Raw genomic sequence first — 10,571 nt, 5'->3', positions numbered from 1 at the left:
TGTGTGTGTGTGTGTGTGTGTGTCTTTCCTCTGCTTCAGTTTTGTCTGTAAAACCTTAAATCCAGATGAGCAGATCTCTAAGAGTCTGACTGTGAGCAGCTTCCTGTCTCTGTCGTTGACAGCAGCATTAAAGCAGAGCCCATCATCAGGTCTGTGCTGCTCTCTGCTCTGTGTAGGTCAGTGAAGCTGACGGGGGGCGGGCGCCACAGAGGAGCGCTCGCTACGTGACTCTGTGTGCAGAGCGGTCGAGCTCAGTCTGAATGAAAATGCTTTTACAGAAACGAGCGTGAGTCTCACCTGCTGATGTGTCTGTCAGGACAAACACGGCTGCAGAGCGTGTCAGGGTCAGAGGTCAGTCTGCTGTGTGAGTTTAGTTGTTCAGCTTCAGTCTCAGCTGCACAGCTGGGTTATAGACACAAGCGTGTGGTCATGTTGTGACTTGGACAGACCCGGGTCACCTGTACATGAACACACACATCAAACCTGGTTTCATCCCAGTCTGCAGCCTGAACTGGTCTGGGAGGGTTTGTAAGTGTTTGATGGGACGACTTCATGGAGCTGTGTGAGATGCTGCACAGCTGAGTCTACTGGAACCAGTGAAACCAGTGAAGATGACGAGACGCTGACCTGAGCAGAGTTTGGATCTGATGTAACAAAGTTTTCCTGTGTTTCTGTTTCCAGTCTGTGAATGTGACAGCAAGGTCAAAGGTCACACAGGTCAGGACGTCACTCTGCCCTGTAAATATGACAGGAAATATCACGGCGCCGTGGAAGTGTGCTGGCAGCGAGGAGAGATACCGTTCAACAAGTGCTCCAATCAGCTGATCTCCACAGATGGAGACAAAGTGTTAACCAGAGCTTCCAGCAGGTATGAGCTGCTGGGCCGACTGGAGGACGGAGACGTCTCTCTGACCATAAAGAGCCTGACAGAGGGAGACGCTGGACGATACGGCTGCAGGGTGCATATACCCGGGCCGTTCAACGATGACAAACAGTACATCGACCTGACTGTTGTCCCAGGTGAGTCTGCAGCTGAGGATCAAACAGCAGAATCCACTCGTTCGTTTAAACTGTCTGCCTGAACTTTTATGTTCATGATGGTAACGAGTTCGTGTTTGTTTCAGCTCCACAAATTCACACATCAACAGCCTCGACGACAAAGACCACCGCGGCCTCTCAGACTGCAGGTGACCGATCCAAAGCTGTGTGTAGTTTATAACGCGCTGCACACTCGTCCTGCTCACAGCAAATCTGCACATGAAACCAGGTCTTTCAGCTTAAACACATCATTTCCTCAGTGACACACAAACAAACAGCAGCATTTCTGTGGAGTAAACTTTATTAGTCGTCACATATTTACAGCAGCAGCTCCTGATTTGTCAGATTGATGGTCCCAGTGATGCTGTGACATCAGGCTCCCAGTGTGTCTGCGATACAGCATCAGCAGGTTAAAGTGAAGCTCTAGAGCGTAGGTGTCAGACTCTGGCCCGCGAAGCCACACCAAATGACTATCAGAGCTGGCCTGCTGCTATTATACAGCTAATATATGTATTGTTTAGTATTAAGCTTTGTTTGTTCCATATTCAGTTTTCCAGCAAAACGTGTCCATAAGAAAAGATTCATTCTCATATCTGGAGGAATAAATATATTTCAATAAATATTAAACTTGTTCCAGTTTTGAATTTTGGCCCACTGTGTGTTTGAGTTTGACAGCCCTGCGCTAGAGCGTCGGGCTGCTGATGAAACTCCCTTTAAAGCGTTTGCTTTCACTTCCTCATCCTGCAGGTCACCTGACCTCCACAGAAAGCCTGCTGACTTCCTCCCACAGTGTGACGAGCGGCAGTGAGGTGAGAGATCCTGTGAGAAACACAATAAGTAACCTGTTCTATTGATGTCAGGCGTGTCTAATGTTGGAGACTGAAGCTGTTTGTAGAAGTCTCTCCTCTGAGTACCAGCAGCAGGATCCATGTGAGCGTCCCCAAAGGACAGAGTGATGTGCACAAACAGCTGTGGCTTCAGGGTGTCTGTGGTCCAACTACACATGCACTAATGAAAGGTCCTTAAATGAAACAGCAGCACTGAATCCTTTCGCATCCTGTCATCAGGGGCCGGAAAATGGAGGCAGAGGACGGCAGGCTAAGAGTTTGGTGCTCGTTGATTGTTTGATGCTTTTGATTGGTTGGGTTTGGACGTTCAGTGCTTTGAGTCTTTGGTTCTGGTTATAATTTTGTCGTGTTATCGATGTTACCGCTAGTACTGCCCGTCACCCCCCACGGTACGAGCCACCGACGGTCGATCTCCAGAGATTTCATTATGGACGTAGTCTGGTCCAATGGTTGCTTTTACTCCCATGTGATTATGTTTTTAGCGTGAACGTCCTGATTACCCGGTGTGTGTATAAATAGTCCCGCCCCTCAGTTCCTGCTCTGGATTTTGTTTCTTTGCCTTTTTGTTGTTTTGGATCAGCTCAGTCTGCTGCTCACGTGTTGCTAATCTGCGCAGACGTGTGACGTGTTAAACCGCCGATGTGTGTTTGTGTGTCTGCAGAAGCAGGAGGGCGGAGCTCTGACGGGCGTTGTGCTCTACGTGCTGCTGGGTTCGGTGTTGCTGCTCATCATCGGTGAGTTCTTCAGCTCGCCACAGCTGCGTTACATGTTTGACCCACTGCTGTTTCTCATGTTACTGATCAAAGACGACTGTCAGAACCTCACCTCCACACTGAATGCTGCGAGTGACGCCCTCACGCAGTCACGACCTAACTTCAGATGATCAGAGATGGAAAACCTTTCAGTTCTGTTATTGTCTGAAGTTTCACATCCAGTGAGTGTGAAACTCTGAAGCCAAAACAAAGCTTTAGTTCTGCACTGAGCCTGATGTGTTTCCACCTTCGTTTGGTGCCAGGATGGGATCCAGATAAACATCCACCCTGTTCAGTTTCAACACTCGTGACTCCATTTATGACACCTTTTAACTTCCCATCAAAGTAACTGTAATGATCAGAAGCTCATATCTGCAGAGCAGCTCGCACAGCTGAAGCTCGGTCACGGTGTGCGTGTCCCGGCAGCTCTGTGGTTTGTAGATGGCGGCTGCACCAGGACAGACGCACGGCTCACTAACAGATTGATAACACTGGATTCATGAAACTGTGACCTTCTGTGTCTGTGACAGGCTTTCAAATGTTTACAGGGGCACGAGGTCGCCCACAGCTCACGTCTGTCTGTCCTCTGTGTCTCTGCAGCAGGAGGCCTGAAGCTGCTCTGCAGACGGTGAGTATGATCATGGACTTCTTCTTTGTGTCTCCTGAATAAATGACGCGGCTCAGCGCCTCGATCATCGACGGCACTGAAGGACGACATCTATGAGCCTTTCACGATTTCTCAGCCTTCAGTCTGTCGATACAGCTTCATCATAACGTCTTCACACGCGCGCAGACTGAAACCAGATGTGTCCAAAACCACAAACCACACAGCCGATTTCAAACGAGCGGAAGCTGAGCAGCGAGCTTCAGACCCTTTAAGCATCCTCATGAAGCTGCAGCCCGCTCGTTATTTTAACGCTCGCTCCGCTGATCGTTTTTCTGCAGTTTATTTTCCAATTTCAAGTCAACATAGTTTCTACAAATTTCTCTGAAAGTTCAGCAGCTTTAAATAATCCTACAAATGAGTCTAGAACGTCTCCACAGGAAGTCTTTTATTCTGTACAGGAAGTAACTATGAAGACATTTAATAATAATTAAAGCTGCTGACAGCTGACTCTCGGCTCTCGTGTCTCAGCCCTCAGAAGTTTCAGCAGTTCGACACCTCGGCCCGCTTCAGCTCCACGTCGTCTGCTGTGCAGCTTCACAGCAAAAGCTCCGCCGGGGACGGAGACATCAGCGGCAGCGAAGGCGTATACGAGAACTACGTCTGCAGCTCTGAGGCTCCGCCCACTCAGCTGCCGAGGCTGAAGACGATATAACGAATAACAACAGCCTTTCTGGAGTTTGAGCCAGAGCTGTGCCTTCATTTCTGTCCAATCAGAGAGCTTCAGGTGGTAAATCTCCCTCAGGTGGGAGGGTCTGTAGGCAGCAGGTGGTTAACAGACTAACATGTAAATACAAATGAGCTCTTATTGTGAAAGATCTGGTATGATTTCAGGTTTTTCTCAGATTTAATAAAATATTTGAAAATCTTTTTGAACTTCTTTGATCAGAGTTTTTGTAGCTGTTAGTTTTTCATCCTTTAAACATTTTCTCTGAGGATGGAGTCAGTTTACTGCTCCAGGTGGCCAAATGACTGTAACCTCAAAGGTTCCCGTTAGTGACCTAATCACTATAATCATAGTAATAATTTGTGGCACATCTCGTATAAAGTACAACATTCTTGTTGTTTTTGACATGTTGGCTCTCCCTCGCTCCACAAATATAAAAAACTTTATTATATTATTATGTTTTATGCATTAAAATCTAAATATGTCTTACAACTGTTGTAGTCCTGTTTTAATTCTGGATCAGTTCTGGGTCTGGTTGAATTGGAGTTTAGTCCTCGTGTCTTGATGCAGCCCGACTTTGTTCTGCCTCGCTGCTTAATTAAAAAACTAGTTTAAGGTGTCCTGCACATGTGATATATATTTTTCCCTATATGAAGTCATTCTTTTTTGAACAAAACTCAAAACAGAGCCTATTAATCTTTCAGTCATTTCTGCCCCCCCCAACCAATCCCACATGCATACTACCCTTTAGGGCTAAGCCCCGGGTGTTTCAAATGTCTGGCTCCGCCTCTGGTTGTTATACCTTTAAAATGTTCCCTGAGCAGCTGGTAGAACTCCATGCAAATATTGTCTTATTTTACCCGTGTCTGTGTATATCCACTGATCACAGTCTTGAGCTTGATGACGATGATGACTGTACAGCGTGTGACGAAATATTTGGTATTTTCATTCATGCTCACTGCGTCCACAGGATACAAACATGGGGGATTCTCTGTAGAGCTCACCCTGGGTCAACACACCTGAATCACATGATTAGTTCATTACCAGGCCTCTGGAGAACCTCAGGACATGTTGAGGAGATAATTTAGTCATTTAAATCAGCTGTGCTGCATCACGGACACTCGAGTCCTGGTGTAGACGGTGTTTCACCTCGAGCTTCATATTTTCTCAAAAATCATCAGCAACATTTGGATTTGATAAGACTTTTTAATGTTGTTTGTGTTACTTGTGTACATAGTTTAACGTAACCTCATATTTCCTGTTTGTAAAATATCAAAGTAAAAGCTTGAACTCGTGACAGCTGCGTGATCATTTCAAGATAACAGGAAGTGGACCTGACTCTTTGGACCGTGGAGGTTTGTCTTCTCTCCTCTGTGGCTGCGTCGTGCTGTTAGTGCCGACGTTCTCGGATGTTTCTTCTTGTTGTTTCTCCCGTTGTTCACACGGCTCTCTGCGTTCCTGTGACAGTGCAGTTTGTAGATAAAGTCTCGGTGCTGGTTTCTGTAGGACTTTATCGGTGCGTCACATCTCTGTGGGCGAGTTTTGGTCCACTCTTCTTTACAGCTGCAGGTCATTGAGGCTCGCAGCATCCATGCACAGCGCTCTGATCTTTGGTTCTTGTGGTTAGTTCAGGTGCAGCTTTGCAAACCTAAGTCAAGCTGCCTGGCAGCTCTTCCAACCAGGCTATACTTTTCCTGCCACCTGTGTCTGGGTCGTGGGAGCAGCTGTGAGCCCAGGGTCCCTCACTCACACCAGTCAGGAGCTGCGATCTGTCCGTGAGTCCCGGCTCTGTCCCGGGGCCTCCGTCAGTACGACGTGCTTCAAACGCCCAGCAGGAGCCCAAACCTCCTCGACTGGCTCCTCTCGATGTGGAGCAGCGGTTCAGGTTGGAGCTCCTCACCCTAACTCTAGGAGAGGGTTCAATCTTTTTCTCATGTCCTGTCATGAACTTTGGCCTTTGCCCTGCTAACTTCACTGATCCCACACTGACACTCGGGACCAGACTAACAGCTGGACACGGGCATGCAGCCGACGCTTTGACAGCTCATAAGAATTATTATAAGAATCTAATTGAACATAAACAAACACTCGTTCTTTAATTTATCAGTTTCCACAGAGACAAACATCAGCTGTCAAATGTTTTCCTTTGATTTTAAATAAGTTTATTATTTTAGATCAGAATTTAAACAGCACTGAGGTCACATGTTCGTTCACACCGAATCTGTTTGAACCTAAAAATGTCCCAAAGTTCAGAATCGGACACAAAGCTTCTTTGGTTCTTTGATGAGTTCATATTCAGAGCAGCTGCTGAGGCTCTGCACCAAAACTCCATTCAAAAAGCGTCAAACTATCATCAGTGTGTGTGACGTGAATCCATCCAAAGGCTAACGACATCAGCTGAAGTTTGGTTTTACTCGCATCTTTAAAAAAACAAAAACATGGTCTGAACCTGAGCAGCATCTACAGTGTAAACAATACGTTTATTTGTTAAACAAAAGAAAAAAATCATATTTTATGATTTAACTTTTTTTAATCAAATATAAAGATGCTGTTTTTATTTTCATTTAGACTTTGCAGTTTGTTGCTCTTATTTTTTTTTCCAGTTTTTTGTGTTACTTTGTTTCATGTTGTTATTCAGTTTGTTTTTGTCGTCGTCTGTCGTTCAGGCTGCTTCGCCTGTCGAACCACCCAACAGTTCGGTCAGTGTCTCTGTCTCCCCCTGTTGGACGTGTTCGGCTGCGTCCTTCCCATCACGATGTCCATCAGGGTGTCGCTGCGTCAGCGCTACGGCATCAAAGTACGACATGAGGTGGCGCTGAGACTCTGGTTTGGTTGTAGTTAGCAGCCGCTAAGCTAACATTAGTCAGCGTGGCTCACTCTGCCTGTTTCAGGGGAACCTCTGCACCGACTGTTGGTGCTCCACCTTCTGTCCGCCCTGCGTTTGGTGTCAAATGGCCACCGAGATGAAGAAGCAGAAGCTCCCCACCATGCAGTGACATCATCCGCCAGGGATGATGTCATCAGCGTGAAGTCATTGCCCCAGACCGGCCGTCGTGGCCCAGCTCCGCACCAGGAGACATCAATACTCATCAGTGTTTGCTGTATTTATCAGTTATTTGTTTTTAACAAACCAGTTTTTGTTCTGTTGCTCATCTGTTTACTCGATTTAGATGTTTGTTAGCTTAAATTCATTAAAATTAAATTCATGCTTGTGACTGAGCTTAAAGATGAAGCGAGACTGGAGAGAAGCTCAGATCTGATATTTAATCAATGCACAAATATTCAGTCCGTGTGAGCTTTGGAAGGTGATTTCAGGATTCACAGTTTACATGAAATCATTTAAATGTTTTTACACAATTCAGGTTTAGCTACAAGCCAAATTCAATACTGACAAAATAAAAACCTTTAAAAATGGAAATTGTATTTAAACTTTTTTAATTTCTTCCCGATCAAATGTAATGAAATAAACACTAAGTAATGTGTCTGTGTCTGTGGAATCGAAGGTGTTATACGGTTCATTACTTTTCATTTGGCAGTTTTTCATTTTACTGTCGTTTGCAATAAAACCTGATCATTAAGTTTATAAGAAAATATTAATAACAAACTCTCTTCAGATTATTCTGATGAGCAGAATATGATTAATTGATGATTAATTTTTGTTTGTTAGCTTCTTGTAATGAAAGAAAACTCGAGTGTCCACACAGTGAAGCTGGTTTTTAGATTTTAGGGGGAAATTATTTCCTTCTTACTGAATCCAAAACTTTTCACTTTTTTTTAATGTTATTATTTATCTCTTTATAGACATAGATATATATTATATATTTACGCGGAAATTTTCTGAAGTGTCAGTAAAATTCTGACTAAACCTAACAAAGGAAGTTTGGTATTTTATTTTGAAGGGTGGTGGTGCCGCTGCCCTCCGGGCCGCTGGTGGCGCTGTGGTTCAGCGTTTTCACAAACGGCAGAGAAAGAGTCTTGAAACACGTGTGGGGTCTTCTCTGTGTGCGTGTTGTGATCAGCAGGCAGGAGTGCGAGCAGAAAACAATTAAACGGGTATCGATCACCAGTGATTATCGATCAGAAATGACGAAGGTGAAGAAGGAGAAAGTTTCGGAGGAGGGTGAAGAAGCCGGTACCGGGGGCACCGAGAGGTCGTACCAGGAGCTGATCGCTCACCTGAACCCGATCGCTCAGCCGCTGGCCTCCAAAAAACTCAGCAAGAAGCTCTACAAATGCGTGAAAAAAGGTGAGAAGAAGAAGAATAACGGCCGGCAAATGTTGGAGATTGCTGTTCTCGTGGAGGTGGCGCCGAACTCTGTTTAAAAATTCACGAATTTAACAGTTTCTTTCTGCTCTGCAGTTGTTAGTGTCGATGCAGGACTTTAAATAAGAAAGTGTTCGAGTCGTCTAAAGCTTCTGGTTAATTCGGCCGTAAACACGTCGTTTATAGATGCACAGTTTGTAATCTATTGGTAATTTTCTGTGAGAAATCAGCGGCTGTTTGTACAGCGTCATCCTCAGTGAAAGGTTCAGTCAGAACCGCTTCCGGTTACACTGGGCGTTTTAAAAGGCAGCTGCATGCGCTTTTATTTTGAAGTGTTTTTAGTATGTGAGAAAATCTTCACAGTTTGGTTTGTGAGGGAACGTTTGTTGTCGGGAATCATGTGAACAATGTGTTCACACTGCAGATGTTAGAGCTTTAAACATCCAGATGTGCTCCTCCTCACTTTAAATGCAGTTTGCAGCTGGACTGGGCTTGAAGGAGGCGCAGATCCTTCATGTTGCACTTGAGCTTAAAACAGCAAGTTTTTGACTGGAGTCTGGTTTAATGTGTCTCTTTCTATCATCCAGCTGCCAAAGTGAAGAACATCCGACGAGGAGTCAAAGAAGTTCAGAAGTTCATCAACAAAGGAGAGAAAGGGTGAGCCGCTGCTGCACCTTTCAGCGCATCCTCAGGTGTGCACAGGTGTTCGTGACCATCACAGGTGTGTTTATGTGTTTCTGATGTGTCTGCAGCATCGTGGTGATGGCGGGCGACACGCTGCCCATCGACGTCTACAGCCACCTGCCCGTCATGTGTGAGGACAGAAGCCTGCCGTACGCCTACATCCCGTCTAAAGTGGTGAGTGACAGTGGACAGGTGTGCTGAAGGTCTGTCACCTGATGGGGGCGGGCTCTGAACGCATCGCTCTGTCAAGGTTGGATGGAGGCGTCATGGGCGTGGCTGAAACTCAGTCTGTGCTTGCAGAGCGCCGCTCACACAGCATGTGTGTGCTCTGCTCGCTGCACTTTCCTCAGCGCAGCAGGAAAACGTTACAGTCGACACGAGTGTGTCTCAGAGCGCTGTGTGACTGTGACGTCTCAGACGGTGACGGTCCGTACGAGTGCGCAGGCGTCCATGTCTCTGCCTGCTGTTTCTGACCATGTGGACACGGCTGCAGGCAGGCGCTCCGGCTGCAGGCAGGCGCTCCGGCTGCAGGCAGGCAGCAGATTATACAATCAGGAGTTCAGCTCTTACTCTGTCTTTGGACAGCGTGCACCGTCTGTGGCTGTGGCGCTCATTTGACCTCACGTCTTGTAGAAAACAGTTGGTGAGGATGTCGGAGAAGCTGATTGGTTCTTGTGCAACACTTTGTACGACTCACAAAACAAACTTTTCAGCTGAAGCTCCAAAAGTTGATTCTGTTCAGCTGGACGTTTTCAGTGGGAGAAACGTTTCGTCATCATCAGCTGACTCCTTCAGGGTTCGAACGGGTGCTTGAAATCCTTGAAAAATGCTTGAATTTTAATGTTGTCTTTTCAAGGTTTGAAAAGGGCTTGAATTTCAGATGTGGTGCTTAGAAGTGCTTGAAAGTGTAGCTGTGTTTCATTCACCACAAATAACTGATTGAATGTTTTTCTTATCAGATAGAAATAAAATGTAAAAGCAAAATTTCCCCGCCTGGCTGCCTCACGTCTGTTTCACCGTGTGGCCCCGCCCCTCCCTCGCACAGTCGGGGATGAGTGCGCTAACGTACCTGTAGGTCGCTGTTTTAATGAGTGTTTGATGGAAAACAACAATGGCGGAGTTTGCGCTCTCCAGTCATGATAGGTGAGTGCTAGTAAATATTTTCCAGTAGGTGTACGTTACACACGCTATTTTTAAATTGTGATTATTATTTTGCTATCAAACTCGCTGGAGACATGATTGAGATGCACTGAGTGTGATGCAGTATGGCAGCGCTGTTATGGGATATGCTGTGAGCTTAGCTAACATTACTGAGCAGTGACATGAGTTCATTTACTCCAGTGAAAGCTTTAAACATTAGCCTGATACATAACTAGCTAACGTAGGCTTTCTGGTTAACCTCTGGGGTCGACCAGAGTCTCCATTTCAACTTGGGTCGAATGTGCGGACTTCAAACTATGTACCAGTGTTTAAACTGTGTTGATAGGCCACGTAAAACCGACGTTTGTTTGTTTTTAATACAACAGTGGCGTTTACTCCGGGAAGAAGCGGTTAAAACACCGTTTTCTAAGCAGAGCGCCAGCAAGCACGCTTTGCTTGTGAGCGAAAAAAGAAAAAGAAAAAACACTCCTTCCCTATTGGTGGAAAAATGTTA

General features: G+C 45.8%; 2 protein-coding genes across 2 annotated transcripts in view; both read left to right on the top strand.

The window, feature by feature from the left end:
• LOC102294352 (hepatitis A virus cellular receptor 1 homolog) overlaps window positions 1–4,449 on the top strand; it is a 5,571-nt gene extending 1,122 nt beyond the window's left edge. Inside the window, exons 2-7 of the mRNA XM_042215076.1 lie at window positions 682–1,020; window positions 1,125–1,187; window positions 1,786–1,847; window positions 2,548–2,620; window positions 3,239–3,266; window positions 3,774–4,449. Of these exons, the coding sequence (XP_042071010.1) occupies window positions 682–1,020; window positions 1,125–1,187; window positions 1,786–1,847; window positions 2,548–2,620; window positions 3,239–3,266; window positions 3,774–3,957 (749 nt within the window). The 3' untranslated portion in view covers window positions 3,958–4,449. The remainder of the gene's footprint in view (window positions 1–681; window positions 1,021–1,124; window positions 1,188–1,785; window positions 1,848–2,547; window positions 2,621–3,238; window positions 3,267–3,773) is intronic.
• A 3,457-nt stretch (window positions 4,450–7,906) lies between these two features.
• nhp2 (NHP2 ribonucleoprotein homolog (yeast)) overlaps window positions 7,907–10,571 on the top strand; it is a 7,636-nt gene continuing 4,971 nt past the window's right edge. The window contains exons 1-3 of the mRNA XM_005949936.3: window positions 7,907–8,215; window positions 8,821–8,890; window positions 8,986–9,091. Coding sequence (XP_005949998.1) covers window positions 8,053–8,215; window positions 8,821–8,890; window positions 8,986–9,091 — 339 coding nt within the window. The 5' untranslated portion in view covers window positions 7,907–8,052. The remainder of the gene's footprint in view (window positions 8,216–8,820; window positions 8,891–8,985; window positions 9,092–10,571) is intronic.

The sequence above is a fragment of the Haplochromis burtoni genome, unplaced genomic scaffold, assembly GCF_018398535.1.
Source record: "Haplochromis burtoni strain Fernald_Lab_line unplaced genomic scaffold, NCSU_Asbu1 Contig_654, whole genome shotgun sequence".
NCBI lineage: Eukaryota > Metazoa > Chordata > Actinopteri > Cichliformes > Cichlidae > Haplochromis > Haplochromis burtoni.
This window is presented reverse-complemented; position numbering and strand designations above follow the sequence as displayed.